This window comes from Eptatretus burgeri, chromosome 10, assembly GCF_056783735.1.
Source record: "Eptatretus burgeri isolate ZD-2024b chromosome 10, Ebu_testis_v1, whole genome shotgun sequence".
NCBI lineage: Eukaryota > Metazoa > Chordata > Myxini > Myxiniformes > Myxinidae > Eptatretus > Eptatretus burgeri.
The window spans coordinates 51,902,047-51,923,196 of record NC_140970.1 but is presented as its reverse complement, the minus strand read 5'-3'; the positions used below and the strand labels follow the sequence as shown (position 1 = coordinate 51,923,196).

The following is a 21,150-nucleotide window of genomic DNA, read 5'->3' as shown; positions in this document are numbered from 1 at the left end:
AAAAGGCTCAAAAAATATATATTTTAAGGCATTTTTTGTTCCAAGCAAACAACCACGCAAAGTCAATTCTGCATGGGACAAACATTTGGACTTGAAGTGTTGACCTGTGAAATGTCATCTTATGCCGATTTAGGCCTAATTGGTGTGCGTGTGCGTGTGCGTGTGTGTGTGTGTCATGCTACTCCTACAGTTATGGGCTGATTACATCCAGACTTGTGACATAGGATCAGCATTACCCCAATTAATGGATATGGGTGTTTTTAGCTTTGCCAGTGGTCTTGGGTGGGGGGGGGGATGCAAATTCTCTGTGTAAATGTGTATTGTGTATCACCCCCTCCAGATGGAGGAGGGTATTTATTGCAAGTCTCCACCATTTACAGTGCAGGCTTCCTGTCCCCACGTTTTCCAGTGCAGCGAGGTGTTTTGAATTATAACCAGTCAGCATGTTTTTGCTTCATGCACATAATCCGGGTATTTATTTATTGCCTATACACCACCCAAATAAAGGTATGTGTCAGAAGAACGTATTGCATGCTTGGAACAAGATCGCCTGTTGGGTGGGTACTCTGCTCGTTTATAATGTGTACTGCAACAAGATTATGACTTAATTTTTTTTAATTATATTCAAATGTATTGTGATTTAAAAAAATTTTTTGGTGATAATCAGCATTTTTCTCAAATTCGCAAATATGAAACCTTTACAGAAATTAAATTGAATGTGAGAAATTACTGACACATTTCTTTTGTGTCTGTCACTATAGTTTACCAGTTTAAATAGGGCCACATCCCCTTTTTGTTTAGGTCCTCTTTGATGACAAACAGATACTTTCTCTGGAGGGAGTCAAAGGGATAACATTTATTATTTTCCAATATACATAATATAAATTTTATGACATTATTATATTGTACAAATGACTCTTCTCAGTTTATGTGGTGAAGTAGTCATGTCATAAATGTTTTTACCCTCAAAATCCAACCAAGATACATGGACAGCTGTTATATTTTGCCCAAAGTAATGTGTGCTTTGATGATGTCATATCTTGTTCTGTGCTTCATGTCACCTCATGATCCCTCATCATCTGCTCGAGCAGCTGGGTTATGACGATCTTTCACATTTCACACACAAGCTGGGTTACACCTCTGTCTATACTGCATTTAGAAGCAGCAGGTCCTGCACTTGGTTTTGTAGGCACATGAGACAAGTTCAATCCAAGCATTTAGAAATGAGGGAAGTCTGGACCACACAATCTGAAGGCACTGATTTTTTTTTTTTTGTCTCCTTCCAGTCCCCTGTTGCTAATGGTGATTAAACTTTTTGGATTGTAAAAATTTGCCTGCAGCCAGACCTTTGCTTGAAAATTATATCGAGCCAAGTGTTGCTGTCATGCATGCCTTGTTGGGGGTAATTTCTCTAATCCCATCTGTTCCCTTTGAAACAGATCATGTCGTGCTTCATCCACTCCTCCAAGAGTTTCTGGTGCACCATATAACCAACAAATAAATTCATCCACCTGCTTGACAGCTCCATCTTGTCCTACTCCAGCAGTCAGTTCTGGGTGTTGCTCAAAGAAACGCCAGCATGTTTTTGTTTTTGCCAATCACAGGCTGTTAAGGCATGGAATTCAAGTATAGCTCCTTCATTTGTTGAAACAGGTTTGTGCTGTAATAAGATGGACAGGATAGCACTTCTTTTGCCATGCCACCCTACTCACCATCCAAAACTGAAGATTTTGTCAGCCACCAAAAAAGTGCATCAGTAATAAGAGGAAATCTGTGTCTCTACACACCACTAATATTCTGTTGTACCCACTGGTCAGCCTCACATGCATGTAAAATAAGGCACGTGTCTGCCTCCTCATGATTGCCACCCAACTGTGGAATTTCATCCCGTCGTGTTGACTGTGCCTGTTTGGGCTCTTTACAACCACCACCTGTAACCAGTTCACTTCCATTTGGCAAGTTGGAATGATTCATAAGGTATTGGCTTAGAAACTGTGAAAGGTCAGCCTTGTCTTCATTGAGGGATGTGAACTGACTCCACACTTGCGGTTAGGGTACATCACCATGCTCTATGATTTTCCATATTGGCCTCTTCTTTGCATCTCGTTTTCCTCTTGTTGATGCCTTGATTGATTGGTTGATGTAGGTACGGAAGACTATGTCAACTTAACTGACATTTATATAAACATGACTTGTCACTGACCTCAGGAAGACCACTGAATACTCCTCAAATGATTTGCAATCTTTTGTTTTTCCAAGTGACTGAATCAAAGCATGTCCATCAATCATCACACATGTTTGTTGATCCTCAGTTGGGTCTGTAACTAATGATAAAGTGTCTGTGTCCTTTGACAAATGGAGAGTATGTCTGACTTTGAAGTTGAATTCATTTCTCCATTCACTTTTTCTAATGGCAGTGGTACCTGTGACAGCTCGTGCTTCAGAATTTGCTGCATTTGAAATTTTCGACCTGCTTGGGAAGCAACGAACAGCTGCTGTATTTGCTTCCTGTCTGCTTTCAAGCTTTTTCTCTCATCCTGTTTGGTGTGGACAATGGCTTTATACAATGTGCCTTATGTCTTTGAGTTGTTTTTCTTCAGTGGCTCAAAAAATGCAACAGACTTGTCAACAAGCCATTGATTGACATTGTTACAAACCAATTTTTTTCCTCTCTCTTTTGCTGTCAGCAAATCTTTCTCGATATCCTTCAAAGCGACATCAGTTCTGGTCATTGATATCAGTTTTGGACTACTCCCCTCATCAGTACTGTACAATGGAGACTCTTCCACTTACATCATTTGTGCTCACTTGCTGCTGCTCATCATTGGTTTCACCAGGACCTTCTATTCTGTAGCAGTAAGGGTACATCACCCAATTGCAACTAGTGGAATTAAAGAATGGGAAGCAAAATGCTGCAAATATATTGTTGCAGACTCAGGGTTCGAGGCTTGCCACGAGCGGAAGCGCTCGGGTCCCTCTTGAAGGACCGGTTCTGAGGCCACCAGCATTTGGCAGGTTGCTAGGCAACCATGAACGCCGATTGGCACAGCCAATCCAGGCAGGGTTACACAACTTCGCTTGATTCCTTACCTGTGGACAGCAAGTCAATTATGATCACGTGCCCTCAGCGCACACTCGGATTACTGGCAAGCATGAGTGTGTGCGCTGGCTAATGAGCAAATTAATTGGGGTGTAACTTCCTGGCTAAAGTAATGTGCAGACCATGCTGAACCAATGAGGAAAAGACAAAATGAGGTAGGTACATTTATAACAGCAATTTTGTCACAAGCTTGGTGAGGAAAATTATGTGGCACATTAAAAAGGATTTATTCACAAATTTATGTACAGCAGGGGAAAGCAAGGAATTTGTTGGTGCGGCAAAAGAAAATAGTGATTTATCAACAAGACACAGTGCAGAGTTAACCTGATAATAACTTCTACAATATTATGTTATGCTACACATTTTACAGGTGCCATCACACACACCCGAGGAAGCTCGAGAGTTCAGAAAGATGAGAAGCAGTTGAGGTGTAGGCGATCTCGATGTACCTGGCACAGTCGACGGACTGACGAACCCCAATCGTTTAGGAAGGGGAGGTGGGAAGAAAACTGGGGGTGTCTACAGTGTATGTGGGGGGGTTCAAAATTTGTAGATTGTTGCTCTTTAAGTTTGTGCGTCCATAGTTGAGACACAGATGGGAGAAAAAGATGCATGAGAAGACAGCTTAATGGGGCACATGTGAGACAGTCTGTAAATGTTTCGCGAATGAGGATGACTGTGGAACGCCGTCAAAGCCGAACGCCGATGACCCGTCAACGACCCCAGTAACGCTCGCTGCAGCCTTCTCGCCTCGCTCGGTTGCCCTGCCCTCTCAGCTCAGTAAAGGCTCTGGACAAAGGGCGAAGAGATTCTGCTTGAAGAGACAAGAGAGACCGACTGACTCATTTGCCGTCTTTTTATAGAACCCGGGGTGAAGGAGGGACCAGAAAGCGGATCAAAAGACCCTGCAGGCATTTCTGAGCTCCCTCATTGGCGCATAGCCATCACCCTGAGCTGTACCCACGCCCTGCCAGACTCCAGAGCCGAAAATTGCTTCAGTTACGCTCCAGCCTGGCCACGCGACACAGCTCCGTAATTAACATTGGTTGAGGAACCTTGGGAGCGCTCTCCGGCCATGAACTTGCGCTGAACTCCGTTCGTGCATTGTTATTTATCAGAGCGCCAGGGCTACCCAAACATCATTGAACAAACCCCAGCACATATTTGCGCTTCATGTTACACGGCAAAATACCCCGGCTCATAATGTCCTTCATTCCCCCGGCATCCTCAGAGACTGTGGTGAGCGTCCAGGGAGTTAACTGTGGTTGCGGCAGTTTGTAGCGGTTGTTACGAAGTAGAGGAAGTGCTGTGGTGTTTGTGGTGAAGTCGTTGAAATGTTGGGAGTGGTTGAGGCGATTGTGGTGAGGAGGTTGAAGTGACTGGTCATGGTTGTGACGTTTGTGGTGAAGAGGTTAGGTGTAGGTTGTTGTGGGGATTTTTAGAAGGTATTGTGAGAATTATGGTGAGGGTTGTAGCATTGGGGTGAGTGTGGTGATTATCTGAGATGATGCATCAGTTGGTTTACGGCACGCTGTTTGAACAGGGACACGACAGCATATCCTCGTGACTTCACTGTCCAGACCGTGGTGTGCATGCATGCATGGTGGGGTTCATGTGTGAAATAGAGAAGTGAAATAATTGAAAAAAAATAGGGGATTGTAGACTTATCTAAATGCCCTGTGGAGCACATCTTGTGCCATGTACCACTAGACATGTGGAAAGGGCTAACTCAACAAATACTTAAGAAATAATTGTCTCGGGATCACTATATGTTGAGTGCCATTGCCTCGGACGAGTGCTGGCTTTGCATAGCTGCAACATTTTTAACACAGAGACTGCAATGAGTGCCATAAATACTATTGAAGAGGTTGCATATTTCCTGATCGTTGATTATTGCATTAAATTACAATGCATTTCAATATAATTTTTCATATTAAAAGGTTTATTATAGGCTTATTACAGTCCACATCATTATAAATATTACTATCCTGAATCCCTCAGGACTGTAAATCAATTTTGGAGGAAAAAAAATTGTCCTAAAATGGGCCTAAGTTGGCCTAAACTGACAAAATTTCAAAGGCCAACGCCTCAGGCCCTAAAGTTAGTCCCATGTAAAATTAATTCTACATGGTCGTTTGTCACAAGAAGTATGTTTTAGCATTTTGGTTGACCGTCTATAATGACAAAGTGGAATAATTTTTTTTAGAATTTTTAAATTAAATTAATTTAAAATTAAAGCTGAAATGTCTTGAGCCAATAAGTACTCAACCCCATTGCTATGACACTCCAAATTGAGCTCAGGTGCATCCAATTCCCTTTGATCATCCTTGAGATGTCTCTACAATTTGATTGGAGTCCACCTGTGGCCAATTCAATTGATTGGACATTATTTAGAAAGAAACACACCTTTCTATATAAGGACCAACAGTTGATAGTGCATGTTTAGAGCAGAAACTCCACCATGAAGTTCAGGGAACTGTCCCATGGAACTCCAAGATTGAATTGTGAGGAGGCATCGATCTGTGGAAGGGTATAAAACAATTTCTAGTGTTGAAAGTTCTCAAGAGCACAGTGAGCTCCATTATTAGGAAATGGGAAAGAATATGGAACTACCCAGTCTCTTCCTTGAGCTGGCTGTCCGACCAAACTGAGCAACCGGGCAAGAAGGACCTTGGTCAGGGAGGTGACCACGAACCCAATGACCAGACAGAACTCCAGAATTCCTTGACTGATATGGAAGAAACTGCCAGAAAGACAAGTCTCTGCAGTACTTCACAAATCTTGGCCTTATGGAAAAGTGGCTAGACGGAAGCCACTCATGAGAAAAATGCACAATATAACACACCTGCCATTTGCAAAAAGGCATGTGAAAGACAGAGCATGAGGCAAAACATCCGGTGGTCTGATGAGATGTGAATTGAACTCTTTGGCCTGAATGCAAAGCACTATGTCTGGCAGAAACCGAGCAGAGCTCATCACCCACCTAACACCATCCCTACCGTGAAGCATGATGGTGGCAGCATGATTGGCACTCCTGTTCAGAGGCCCAGAGATGTGGCCTGGAGGGTGGGGGTGCCGTTGGTATCATAGATAAATATTTCCTCCTGTTATAACTTTATTAACACACAAATAAAACACACATATAAAACACACAAATAAAAGCGTAAATTATAAATTGTGTGTTATAACACACAAATAAAAGCGTAAATATTGTTGTGGATTTTCACCCGTTTGGCGTGCGGGCAACCGCCTTTAGCTAAATTGCGGCCACGCGCGCCCACCAAACGAGCAATGTAGTCGCAGCTTTTCGGATCAACGCCGAAACCCAGCTACGGGTGTTGTTAACCACACCATAAATCGGCCAACTCTTCTGTCCACGCGCTACAGGGTCGATCGCCGAATTGTCGATGTACTTAATTATTCGCGCAGACAGAAATGCCGGGGATTTACACCTCAACGGAGCCTGCACGAAAACGAGCCGCTTTAAGCAGCTCGTTCCGTTTGCGATTGCCGAGCGGTTTTATATCGCCAAGCCCCGTCGGACCAGATGTACGTTTTATCGGCTATTAATCAGCCAGCTATTTATTCCGAATGCAATTATGGCAGTCAATGGCAGGAAAGGACGCAACGAACAGGTGACATTTCAACAATGGGGACATTTATTTCAAATGCACATTTGCAATGAATGGGGGGATGGGGGACATGGCACAAGGAAAAACCTACAGCCGATTTCTATTTATTATGTACATCCACTTAGTCAGTTCCACTTGGTAGACAAGGTGCCACAGACTTTCATCCAAAACCCCAGAAAAGCAAGAACAGGGCTCAATGAGCCTTTATGGTTGCTCGGAGCCGGGATGACTGAAGGGGCTCCAAGAGACCAGGCGGGCTACCTGGCAACCCTCGTGGTGACTCGCTGGGCCCTGGTTCGGCGACCCTCGGTGTCTCTGCCCGCACTCCCACCTCCAAACTCTCCAGCTCTCCACACCAACTTCGAACAGCTCTCCACTACCTCCGAGCTCTCTCTCTCCAAGCCTGGACTCGACTGAACTCCCTCAACTCTCTTCCCGAACTCAACTGGACTCCACCAGCTCCCAACTCAACTGGACTCCACCAGCTCCCAACTCAACTGGACTCCACCAGCTCCCAACTCAACTGGACTCCACCAGCTCCCAACTCAACTGGACTCCACCAGCTCCCAACTCAACTGGACTCCACCAGCTCCCAACTCAACTGGGCTCCACCAGCTCCCAACTCAACTGGACTCCACCAGCTCCCAACTCAACTGGACTCCACCAGCTCCCAACTCAACTGGACTCCACCAGCTCCCAACTCAACTGGACTCCACCAGCTCCCAACTCAACTGGACTCCACCAGCTCCCAACTCAACTGGACTCCACCAGCTCCCAACTCAACTGGACTCCACCAGCTCCCAACTCAACTGGACTCCACCAGCTCCCAACTCAACTCGACTCCACCAGCTCCCAACTCAACTCGACTCCACCAGCTCCCAACTCAACTGGACTCCACCAGCTCCCAACTCAACTCGACTCCACCAGCTCCCAACTCAACTCGACTCCACCAGCTCCCAACTCAACTCGACTCAACCAGCTCCCAACTCAACTCGACTCAACCAGCTCCCAACTCAACTCGACTCCACCAGCTCCCAACTCAACTCGACTCCACCAGCTCCCAACTCAACTCGACTCCACCAACTCCCAACTCAACTCGACTCCACCAGCTCCCAACTCAACTCGACTCAACCAGCTCCCAACTCGACTCTCTTCCCGTTCGCCTCCTGATCCGTTCCTGCCGTCAAACGCGGCCGTGTTGGAATCACCCTGCCACAAGCGGACGTGTTTGAAATCACCCTGCCACAAGCGGACGTGGTTGAAATCACCCTGCCACAAGCGGACGTGGTTGAAATCACCCTGCCACAAGCGGATGTGGTTGAAATCACCTTTCCACAAGCGGACGTGGTTGAAATCACCTTTCCACAAGCGGACGTGGTTGAAATCACCTTTCCACAAGCGGACGTGTTTGAAATCACCCTGCCACAAGCGGACGTGTTTGAAATCACCCTGCCACAAGCGGACGTGTTTGAAATCACCCTGCCACAAGCGGACGTGTTTGAAATCACCCTGCCACAAGCGGACGTGGTTGAAATCACCCTGCCACAAGCGGACGTGGTTGAAATCACCCTTCCACAAGCGGACGTGGTTGAAATCACCCTGCCACAAGCGGACGTGGTTGAAATCACCCTGCCACAAGCGGACGTGGTTGAAATCACCCTGCCACAAGCGGACGTGGTTGAAATCACCCTGCCACAAGCGGACGTGGTTGAAATCACCCTGCCACAAGCGGACGTGGTTGAAATCACCCTGCCACAAGCGGACGTGGTTGCATTGTGGTTGGTGCTGTGGTGGGGATGGTGTGGTTGTTGAGATGCTGTTGTGGTGGTGGAAGTGGCGTGGTTGCAGTGTGGTTGGCACTGTGGTGGGGATGGCATGGTTGTTGAGATACTGTTGTGGTGGTGGAGGTGTTGTGGTTGTAGTGGTGTCGTTGAAGAGATGCTGTTTGTTTGAAATAAAAGACAGAAAAGAATAACGGCTAACTCAAAGGTTCACAGCCCGGTACACGAACAAACCCCTTTTATCATCGGTGGGGAATTCTAACCTGGAACTCACATTTACCGAAATAACTGACCTCTGGGGAACCTGAATGGTGATCTGTGAATTTCCACAACCATAACAATATCTTATTCTCCAGAACCTCCTAACAGTTTGATGTGAAATTTCATACATTCAGTTTGATTGACTAACCATGGGGAATATAGTTTGATTTTTTTTTTTAATATTCACCTTCAATGATGCAATTTAGCATTAATATGCACAAAGGTGGCTGTTAGATATCCTAATAATTAATCAAAGCTATGGATACTGGCAATATTTGTGATATAGGGTACATGTACAATACCGGTATATGGGCAATTTTACCATTGGGTCATAATAGTAGCATGCTCAGTTATCAGTGGTATTTGTGTTCAGAATGAGCATGTGAGACAAGACTATGCGCTCTACGAGTGCCGTTCTCGTTTTGGTTTTTGTGTTTCCAGGGCGATCGATGGCTGGATTCATGTCCGGGTTGGATGTGATAACTTCTGGGTTGCCTGGTTGTTAAATTTTCTGTTGGTTGGTGTGCATGTGTGGGTGTGGTGTTGGGGATTAAGCATTGCTGTTTTTTGTTTTTTTTGTGCGCGCGCGCGCGCGCACACATACACACACACACACACACACACACACACACACACACACACACACACACACACACACACACACACACACACACACATACACACACACCTTGCTGACTTCTGGTGTACACTTGATGCATTTCCATAAAGCTGTTTATTATCTTAAATGAATAGACATATGTGAGCAAAACCTGCTGCCTTATCCAATTAAAACACAATACACTTTGGTGCTATAATTTTGATGGTATTTATTTGTGTGTTTGATGCAGTTCCAGAGCACGGTGCGCTTGTGGGACTTCATTGAAGAGCGGGAAACTCGAATTTCTGCTCCATTCGACTCGGATGATGATGACATTTCATTGACAGAACTCAGCGATCTCCTCTTCATGCTGCTTTCTGGAGAAGCGGACTTCCACAGTGACTCAGATGAAGATGGTGACGACGATGAAGATGATGACATTGACTCAGAGATACTGGAGGATCTTGAAGATGAGGCGTTGTTCTTGTGACAAAACCTTTTCTGTTTTCCTCCATTTATTTTCAACCCCTGGTCATTTGCTATGTTGCTCTCTCACCCTATCTGCACCTCTCCTCACCTCTCGTCCCCCATTTGCACTCTCTCTTGTTCTCCCAATTTTGATCTTACCCAATCCTTTATAGTCTAACCTGTGACTTCATCATCTTCTCCAACTATTGTACTTGGCATTGCTTCCTCCTTCCTCTTACCAGACCCCTCCCCCCCACCCTTTTCTTCCTTTCAAACACACTCGTGTTTTGCCTTTGTGTATGAGCTGCTTCGCATTTGTCGGATTTCTCCACCATCTGTCCTGCTCAGCAATCCAGGAAGGGTTCTAACCTTGCATCCTTCCTTCGTTCTCTTCCTTCCTTCCCTCGCTCGGTCTCTTCTTTTTCTCACTCCATCAGCTGCTGGCTCAAGCGCGAGTGAGCGAGTCGGACGATACCCACTTCCATTGATTTTGGGATGAATGTCTATCACATGAGGTTGTTTGTACCAGTGGTGTCCAGTTTCATGTTCAGACCCAAAGTTAACTGCCTTATGCCTTTTGCCCTGAGCTGCCTTTCCTTTCCTTGACCCAACCTTTTAGCAAATGACAGAACAATTCTGCACAGTCACCCTTGATCCTTCTCTCTGTCTCTTCCTTCCTACTCTCACCCTCAGCAAGAAAGCTTTAGCATTTTGACTCGGACGTCAGATCCACAGTTTACCTTGTGGAATAATAATAACAGCATAGTTCAGAAGGCAGCCTCCTGTAAATGTATTAACACTATGTTTATTTTAAATTTTCCTTTATTTGTGAAACATTTGTACTACTGTTAATCAGCATGTTAGAATAACAAGCATATATAAAATACCAAGCAAAAGAAAATGGATGAGAACATACCGTGCTTTCAAATTACTTGCTTTGCCTTTATGTGCATTCAATCCAGGCAGGCATCGTCGAATGTAGCATCATACAGGATTGGGTTCTGCTTGAGCTACCTGACCCTAGGATATGCCATATGCAAGGTCATTCTGTGGGATTTGGAGCCTCAGGCACTCTGCCAGTGCAATCTGAATCTTAATCACTTACAAGGCATAGCGGAAGAAACGCGTTTACAGAATCGTACGATAAAACACAAAAGACTATCTCCCCTCCTTCCCTGTGATGTTATTGCTTGTGTACCCAAGGCTAACTATAATGGGTGTGATAGTAGATAGTTTCTTCAAATATGACTATGTAGTGAGGCTCCCTTTTACTCCCCCCCCCCCCCCTGACATTTTATTTTGTTGGGCTGTTGCTCCATTTGCATCCCTTTTGCTTTTGCAGCTTTGAGTTGATGCAAAGCAAGGGTTTGTTTTTGAGATGATGTAACGTTTTTATTTGGTATGGGACTTGTTGGGTCAACATAGTTTTGTGGGTCGTATTTGCGTTGTACTGTATAAAATTAAATAAGATCGCACTCTTGGACATATTTACCACTGACATGTAGCTGTATTCTGAAAACCTAGCGATGCACTGACCACTTTGAAATGCGGATGGAATCGGGTTAAAAGATGGATGTTTTTTTTTGGTTTTTTTTCTCCTCGTTCCCAACGTTGTCACGCAAAGTAGATCGAGATATTGGGCTGGTTTACACTGGTGTATTAAGATAAGTTGTATACGATGCAAAAGATTTTGATGCTTTCTGCTTCTTCCCTTCTTTTTTTTTTTATTCTTATGTTGCCATTTTAAAACCATTTTAAAAGTAATGGTAAAGCATTGTCATACAGGTTTTGCTTGTTTTGTCTTTGAAGCAGAGTGTGCATATTTTACTTCAGGAACCATCTCGTTTACACCTTTTTCTTTTATTTTTTTTTTTATTATTTTTGACACTTTGCTGCCACCAATGTCGGACACCGGGACCACCGACAGGCAATGGTCCTGACACATTTAATGGTGTTCAGCCTTACACCTTTTGGTGCTTTTTCAGAATCCCTGTTCACAGTTGAACATTCCATGCAAAACCTGTATACCTTTAATAAATGTGTACTGGTTCCTTCATGGAGTTTTTCTTGTCCTCTGAGCTTCAGTCCATTCCCCGCACATCAAGAGGCGGGATTTTTCAATCGTGCGTTCACGCAATAACTTTACTGTTTTCTTTTTTTTACCATTTCAGCTTTTGTCATTGTATTTTCAACAAATTTTTATCAAAAGAAATATGGGTATAAATAATTAATAATTGGGTCAAAATGTGTAAGGGCAAAGTTGCAGTAACTATATATACCCTTTATTGGTCCCGTTCCACAGTGCAACTTTTTCTTTCTTTGTTATACATGGTCAAGGCTTGTGGAGGAGCTCGTACACAGAACAGATCAGGACACAACAAAGGGAACTGCAGGAGAAAGGGAGAACAACAATAGCAACAGCAGGGTGGAGACAGAAAGTAGACTGAAGTTGACAACTATGAGATGCAAGTTACGATGAGGGGTACGGGAGAACGGCTGCACAAGACCAAGGGTTTTTTTTCACCTTGGAGACGAGTTGTGGGAATGGTTGCTACGGTAAAAGCCTATAACATCGAAGCCTCTCCCGAGAAACTTTTTTCTCTCATCAGGTAAAAGGACCAAAAGTATTCAGGGTTTCTTCAGTAAACACAATGATGGTGATAATGAAAATGGTACTGGTTTTTTTGTTTGTTTGTTTTCATGGAAATTGCTTCAAACAAGGCACAAAGGCACTCGAGGTGAAAGGCTGCAGGGAAGTTAGATAAACTTAAAGCAAAGCAAATTGAACAAGAAAAAGAGCAATCCGCAATTGCAGACCCTTGCCAGGACATGTTTTGTGTACTGGTGTGTGACGTAATTGATGAAACATAACTACAACTGCCACTTTGTAACTGCTGGCAGTGATGACCAGGTACCAAGATGTCCCACTTTTATAGGACACCAATCGTTAAACCACATGGAAAAAGTTGACGTTAAACTGGACGTGACATACCCCAAAATGTCTGCGAGCATTATTGGTGGACATTAAAGATCATACAGTGCCCTTGGCGAAGAGTAGGCGAGTTATCGCCGGCATCTTGAACAAATTACACTTTCCTGCCCCCACTCCTGATGGAAAGGCAAATTTCCCAGGATTCCCCCTTGTCAAGCAGCCTAGGATCTACCTTCAGGCAGGGCACACAATCAATCTTCTCAAGCTCTTTCTCTTTTTCACTCAATTATCTTGATCAATTCTCCACTCTCCCTCTATTTGTCTTCCTCTTCTTTCAAATTCCGGCATTGTGTCACGACCCGTGTTTCTTCCACTCACTTGCTTTGAACACCCTCCAATGAGGCACTCATCACAATCGACCTTCACTCGCGCATTTTCCACGGTTTCTGCGACATTTTAAAGTTAAATCGATCCCGTCTGAATGGATGCTTGTTCTGACATGTGGGAAGATAAAAAAAAGTGGGACGATTCCTGATCCGACTACAAACATTAAGTAATTTAGTCTTCCTTTTTAGCGAGAGAAAGCTCAATAAGAAACCAGACCCATTACGTTTCATGCATAATGTCAATGGGTACAAATTCGGTGCAAACAAAAGGGGAGGTTCGGTCAATTTGCAAATTGTCGCTACTCCTGCTTTAGACGGACTCTACCCTTAAAATGACCAACGATCATTTATACACACGAAGGAAGACCGAAGGAACGGTAACGAAATGTGTCAACGGTTTCCAATTGGATTATTTTTTAGCGGAAGTCGGATCAGGAATCGTTCACGCCCACTTTTCAACCATCCAATGGCTGCGCGTCAGGTTCTGTGGCCCCGCCTCCAAACCCTCTGTGATCCACAAATTTGCATATGAACCCCTTTATAAGACGGACTCGAGTCAGTGTTCTTACTACTTTGTGGATTCATCTTTTGTTACTTTGGTATTTGTATTTCTATTCATCATGCCCGCGGATCCTCCCAAGCAAGTGGCGGCGAAGAAAGGTTCGAAGAAAGCAGTTTCCGAAGGCCGAAAGCGAAAGGGTCCCGGTAAACGGCGTTCCCGCAGAAAGGAGAGCTACGCCATTTACATCTACAAGGTTCTGAAGCAAGTTCACCCCGACACGGGTGTTTCGTCCAAAGCGATGAGCATCATGAATTCGTTCGTCAATGACATCTTCGAGCGCATCGCGTCCGAGGCGTCTCGTCTGGCGCATTACAACAAGCGCTCGACCATCACGTCGCGGGAGATCCAGACGGCGGTTCGTCTGCTCCTTCCCGGGGAGTTGGCCAAGCACGCCGTGTCCGAAGGCACGAAGGCCGTGACCAAGTACACGAGCTCCAAGTGAGCTCGGACTCGCACCCCGCGCTCCTCGGGTTCATTCACCCACAAACGGCTCTTTTCAGAGCCACTCAGATGGTTCTTTAACAGAGCGCAACCTTTGATCTTCGGGTGTGTTTGTGATGTGTGCAGTGGTTGATGAGTTGGGTTAGTTGAACGATAGTAAACATACCCAGTGAAGAGTATCTGCTGAGTTTGTAAGGTCGGTGGTACGAACCCCGACGAAATCGCATGAAAGACTTTTTTTTTTAACGTGGTTCTTGATCCTTATTTTATTCTCAGCATTTAAAAACAAAAAGGAAGATCATCGACAAACAACCATATTGTGATATTCGTAATATTTGTCCTCATTCTGACTCGATGGCTTCCCCATCCCCAAATGTAAGGAAACATTTCATTCATTCGTTCGTTTGTTTATCGATTGTGCCCTGAAATTCGAAAAGCAGTTAAATGCCTTCACCACGACCATCGATCGCAGCGAGGTTTCAATTGAAAACAATAACCAAACGACGAACAATGGAACATATCAACATGAAAGTGGCACCAAGGCTTTCTGTCGGTGGATTATAGCTCGACACGAAAGCCCTTTGCACTTTGACCTCGTGGGGGTGAAGAGTGATTCATGACCTTTCACTTTTCAGCAGGTCGTCCTTTCACTCAACATCTGCACTGATTTCGCTCTCACTGAAGGACACACAAGGCAATAAAACACAAAGAAACTCGATGATGGCCATTCGGCCCATCATGTCTGCATGACATCAACACCGGACCAATTTTATCCGTTAAAACGACACAATTTAATTGGGGGAATGTGGAGGAGAATGTGGATGAGACAATGGTGCCCAGGGATATCCCAAGGGTGGCGAAATTAAATAAAAGGGGAAATATATTTATTTTCATTATTTAAACTAGTACGGGCCCGTAGGTGCGTGCCAGTATGTGCAGCCCTCTCTCGCCCCCCTCTCTCGCCCCCCTCTCTCGCCCCCCTCTCTCGCCCCCCTCTCTCGCCCCTCCTCTCTCCCCCCTCCTCTCTCCCCCCTCCTCTCTCCCCCTCCTCTCTCGCCCCCTCTCGCCCCCACTCACATCCCCCTCTTTTGCCCCCTCTCTCTCGCCTCCTCTCTCATCCCCCTCTCTCTCCCCCTCTCTTGCCCCCTCTCTCTCCCCCCTCTCTTGCCCCCCTCTCTCTCGCCCCCTAGTCTCGCCCTTCCTCTCTCTCCCCTCCTCTCTCGCCCCTCTCTCTCGCCCCCACTCTCATCCCCCCTCTCCCGTCCCCCTCTCTCGCAGATATTGGTCGACAGATAAATGGCCGTAACTTGGGAACCGCTCGTCCGAATAATATCAAAACTCGAAAAGGCACATCTGCGGATCCCCAGCAATATTCCTGGCAAGTTTCAATCAGATCAGACAGTCAATGGTGCAAAAAAAATTAATTAAATAAAAATAAAAAAATAAAATAAAATAAAATAAATAAATAACAAACAAAACAAACAAACATTAATTGTGACGTCATTCGTGATGTCATAACACCGTGTCTTGTCATTGGTCTACAGATAAATGGCCGTAACTTGGAAACCGCTTATCCGATTAATATAAAACCTTGAAAAGGCACATCCACGGGTCCCCAGCAATATTCCTGGTAAGTTTCAATCAGATCGGACCGTCAATCGTGCAAAAAAATTTTTTAAATAATAAATAAATAAATAAACATTCATTGTGATGTCATTCATGATGTCATAGCACCGTGTCTTGTCATTGGTCGACAGATAAATGGCCGTCTATTGGGAACCGCTCGTCCGATTGACATCAAACCTCGAAAAGGCACATCTGTGGGGCCCTGGCAATATTCCTGGCAAGTTTCAATCAGATTGGACCGGCGGTTGTCGAGAAACGGCGGTCACAGACAAACAGACGCACGCGCGCGCGCACACACACACACACACACACACACACACACACACACACACACACACACACACACACACACACACACACACACACACACACACACACGCACATTGCTGGAATTATAGATAGATGAAAAAAATGGGAAAAATATTTTTTAATGGTTTTTTGGGGTTTGTTTCTTTCTTTCTTTCTTCCTTCCAGGATTTATATATAATCCCCCCTCCGAATATAACCTAAAACCCTATTTGCTTTACCTGTAGCTACCTGACATTGTGCTGCCTGCTTACCTTCAGTATCTATTACCACCCCAAGATCCTTTCCTCACTCTCTTGAACATCTCCTTTTCTCTGTTTTCTTTCTCCTCAGAACTGGAGGCAAATCTCAGACACACCCAGCCCGATATGGCTACTCCCTCTTCTCCCCGGGCATCACTCTGCCCCTGGAAGGCGATCCAAGCTCGCTCATTGGGAGTCGTCTACAGCTTCGCCACTTGCCAACTCTCCCAGCACCCCCGGTGGAGGTTTACATTGGGGTTATACACAATTCCTTAACCATAATCCCCAACTCATTATTACCACGCACCACCCCCTGTATGGTGCATATACAAACAAGACATTCCTTAAGCTGACATGTCCCTACTTATTATATTGTTGCGGGTCAGGGGTCGAGTGAGAAGACCACTAGGTGGTGGAAGCTATCTCGGTTCCCACCAGACTCCCCGGAATTGTAGGCCGTCGCACACAGATAATTCCGTGACGCGGCGGGTCACTTCACCGACCGTGGATGCCAATAACTCAACCGCATGACCTAGGGTCCTCCCATTTATGGGTTAATCGGGTTACCTAATTATTCACATGATTTAATTACCGGGGAGCACACCCTCCGTACGCCTTGTCCGAACCGGATCACTCTACCGGATCGGATCACTTTTCCAGATCGGATGCAGCCGAGCGACACTGCCAAGGACGTACCAGCTAAAAGGAACGGATCATTGGGAATAAAGTCCCGGCTCAGCTCGGATTCAGACCATGCTGGATCAATGGAATAAACCACAAGGACGAGCTGGGAACATTCCGAATGATAATTTATTAACAGTGGGTGAGGAAAGGTATGTGGTACGATAAAGATTTATTGGGGTGCGTTGTGCAGAGATGGGGGAGAGGTGTGGTGCAGCAAATAAACAGGAAACTTACAAAAGGGGACACAGAGCAAACTTAACGCGAAACTAATAACAATAATAATGATAACGATCTTCTGCAGTTTTACTGAAGCAGACAGGCGCCAGGACACACACACACACACACACGCACGCACGCACGCACGCACGCACACATACATACACAGAAAACCCGATGAAGAGAAAGTTTTGCAACAGGAAGGGAAAGGGGTTGAGGCTATGATCTTGGTACCTTTGTGCTTGATATCACGACGCACCACCAATACGTTTCGGGGGAGGGGGGGATGATCTGTGGTGCGGTAACTGACAGAGGGCACGTCATCTCTGGCTTCAGCCGCGTGTGTTGACCATGTTTGTGAAGGAGGAGCTTGGTTGGAGAAGGGGGGGAGTCCAGAGTGCGAGGATGGAGTGGCAGGCGGGACCAGGTAGGCGGATGGGGTTGACGTCATGTGGGCGGAGACTAGGGTACAGAGTCCGGGCAGCAGGAGGCGGGTTGTGGTGATGTCGTCGAGGCGAGGCGAGAGCGGGAAAGAGACCGAGAAAGAGAGAGGCGGAGGGACTGCTCCGACCTTTATAGGACTTGCAGCTCGGGGGGAGGGCAACGTCATCACCTGAATCAGGCACTCCGATTGGTCCCGACCCCTCACATGGCCCGCCAACTTTGGCTGGAAACCGCCTCGCTTCGTTTCCGGCAAGGCCATCCCAGACAGCGGGAATATTCCACTCCAACCCCGCGATATGACAGGAATCACCCACACCGAAATTGGCACGCGAATTGTCCTGCAAAAACCCCCGGGCCGTGCCTGGGCGGTCGAGGGTCCCGCATGCCCGCTCGGGCGTTCGACCAGCGTCGATCAACGCGCTGGCGCCACACGCGCCAACGTGGCCCGCACTGTACATTCCCCAGCTCGATCACAGCTTTGCTGGCCGTAGAGACGAGAAGACGTTCACTATCCGTGGAGAATCCACTGCTGCCAGCGAGGGCCAAATGTACATCATTATGGATAAATCCATGCACGTTTCACAAGCGGCGTACGTGTCTGCCTTCGAGCACATTCCATGCAGCACGCGCGGTTTGGCCATTACGCACGTGGCCAGCGCTCGCGTTTGCACAACTTCACTAACGTGTGCACGGGGTGAACACCAATATGTGTCGGATATTGAGGTTGAAAAGGAACAAGCCGCTTCTACTCCGCACACTCCTATCCCGCCCAACATGGCGTTGAGTCGTCTTTATCGGCCTCCGTACGCGTTCCGTGCAGCGTGGGCATTGTGCAGGCTGTGTTTCCTGTGTTGTGAAAAACACCATTCGTGCAGCCTCTTCAGAGGTATTCATTCACATGACATTTTAATGCAACCGGCAATCTTCCCCAGATCATCGGAAGCTCGTGTCAATAATCCCGCACCACCAAGCGCACCACATGACTCGCTGCACACGTTTGGTTTTGGGCTTGCCCAGGAACGAGGATCTCTGTGCAGCAGTTCCCTCACAGCGGCGCTGCACACGCTGGCCTCCCTGAGGCCCCACCTTACAGCGAAGGCGCACGTGGCTGATTTACCTCAGGTATAATCAGGCGATAAGAAGAGGAAGGACGAAATGAAAGAGAAAATGATTTAAGCAACCCTAGCTTTTAGATCATCACAACGCACTACCTTGTTGTCCCGCTAGACAAAAGGAAAGGGACTATCTGCACGTATAATAATGGAATAACTGTATTGGGGCACCTGTCTGTTGTATGCATGCGGTTCCAAGTACCGCAACAATATCGAGATTGGCTAACTACCCATATGTGCATAGACCATGCCACTCCATATATTGCTATCTGCTTTATGATAATTTCTAACCCATTCGACACACATAACATTATTCTTCCCCATCCCCAACACTTTACATTTGCTCAGGTTAAATTGCATCTGCCAATCAATTGTCAAATCTATACAAGTATCAATACTTTCTTGAATCACATCACTACCACCTCATCTGTCCACCTTTCCTCAAAGCTTTGTCATCTTCAAATTTGGAAAGCCCACTCTTCACCACACTATCCAAATTGTTGATATAAATCTATACCAATAAACGTGTGTGTGTGTGTGTGTGTGTGTGTGTGTGTGTGTGTGTGTGTGTGTGTGTGTGTGTGTGTGTGTGTCAGTGTGTGTCCTTAATTACTCCAAAACCATAAAACTAGCAGCCTGAAACTATGTATGCATACTTGAGGAACTCCAAGGAAGTGCAAGAGTGAAAATTGGGTGTTTGGGTTAATTAAAACACCCCTTTTGAAGATAATTAACAGACTCATTTAATTATATTCTTCATCAAGCACATCCTCGGCCACCGATCTCTGTGGTGTATTTAGGCATATCCTGGGTTACCTCGCTGGGTCTGAAGCAGCCACGTGGTTTTGGCCTGCTTAACCACGCCTAGACTTTGAACAGACCACAATGATTTCTTCACAAAAAAGTTTTTTTTTTCACTTTCCTCACTCATATTAGTGAATCCCTGTCCTTCATAGCTACAAATCGCTGGATACATTGCGATGCTTATAAACGCCCAGAGACACCAGCATTCGTGGCTTTATTTCATTTCCACACATGCCATAACCTCGAGAACCTCTTAAACTAAGCCGAATCACAAAATTTAAGCTCCAGAATTGAACTGAACAGCAGTTCCGATGCTAAGAATAAGTGTTCATTTGTCCAATTCGGACATTGCTTGGGCGTTTCTGGGTGCATGGGTTTATCGACGGCATATAGCAATAACTTGCCAAGTAAGGCATTCCGTGGGAGTGCTTTCTTGCATGCTTAAGCCACTTGACGAGCGCCCTACAGTTGATGGCAGTGCAGTTCGTGTCCCGATCCGGATGTGCAGTCGACAGTTACTACAAGGTAGAGGTACGTATACAGCGTACACTGAGATGGTACATACGGATAGATGTGGATCTGTCAGGACTCTCCGCGGGTGTGTGGGCTTGCCATGCCTGTTATGAATGCCGCGGTGGCAAAGTTTCATCCAATCATCATCATCTTGTCTCCGGAAGTAAAGGTAGTCCTGTAGATCTTCCGGTCTGCACTATGGATGGTACTTAGTTAATTTCGTGGTTGGTGCAGGATGGAGTGCTCATGATTGAGTGACGGTCAGTACAAGTGGAAATGCTCATCCCACCAAACTTTTTCAAGATCCTGTTTGAAAGCTTCAACAGATTGAGCATCCACAACATTCCGGTGAAGAGTGTTCAAGTCTTTGATACCCTCTGACTGAAGAAATTTTTCCTCACGTCTAACTTGCACCTCGGTACAAAGAGTGGCCCACGCTGAAAGGTATTGAGCCTGAGTGAGGAAATGTTGCGGTCTAATCAATTCAATTCCATGTCGCACCGAAAACAGTTGGAACATATCATCACGGCGGTGGCAGTAGAAAAGTATAAACATATTCAAACGCCGGCGTCTCTCTGGATAGGAAAGTTCACAGAGGGTGGGAATCTCTTCTCTGGACTCGTCTCCTTGTAGCTTGTCTCAAGACCTTCTCAACTTCATAGATTCGATCACAGATCGAATTCCTCACAACTGAAGTCCATCAGGAATCTAGGGTGCCTGGAAATGGTGCCATACTCCAACAGTAGGTGTTCCAGTGCACTGAACATCACAGGGAGGGTTTCTTCATGCAGACTCACAAACGATTGTTTGACTCACAAAGTGTTTGGATGACCTTGTTAACCTGAACTGACACATGTTTATGGAAGCTCAATTCCCGATCCAAGGCCGATCTCTCCAATCACTTCATGCAACTCTGCATTCTCCATATGGTATGACTTCCTGATGTTACCACTACCCAGGTGCAGAGTCTTGCATTTGTTCAGATTGAAGGGAAGTACCCATAGCTGTGACCATTCCATGGCACTATCTAGGTCCTCCTGGG

At 45.8% G+C, this 21,150-nt stretch overlaps 2 protein-coding genes across 4 annotated transcripts in view; both read left to right on the top strand.

The window, feature by feature from the left end:
* LOC147018563 (putative E3 ubiquitin-protein ligase makorin-1) overlaps positions 1-11,896 on the top strand; it is a 62,777-nt gene extending 50,881 nt beyond the window's left edge. For all 3 annotated transcript variants that reach the window (XM_085898333.1, XM_085898334.1, XM_085898335.1), the window contains exon 8: positions 9,623-11,896. In XM_085898333.1, coding sequence (XP_085754459.1) covers positions 9,623-9,862 — 240 coding nt within the window. In that variant the 3' untranslated portion in view covers positions 9,863-11,896. The remainder of the gene's footprint in view (positions 1-9,622) is intronic.
* A 1,832-nt stretch (positions 11,897-13,728) lies between these two features.
* LOC147018562 (histone H2B 1.1-like) lies at positions 13,729-14,453 on the top strand. Its single transcript, XM_085898347.1, has one exon. The coding sequence runs from the start codon at positions 13,779-13,781 to the stop codon at positions 14,160-14,162; it is 384 nt and encodes a 127-aa protein (XP_085754473.1). The 5' UTR covers positions 13,729-13,778; the 3' UTR covers positions 14,163-14,453.
* The last annotated feature ends 6,697 nt before the right edge of the window (positions 14,454-21,150 follow it).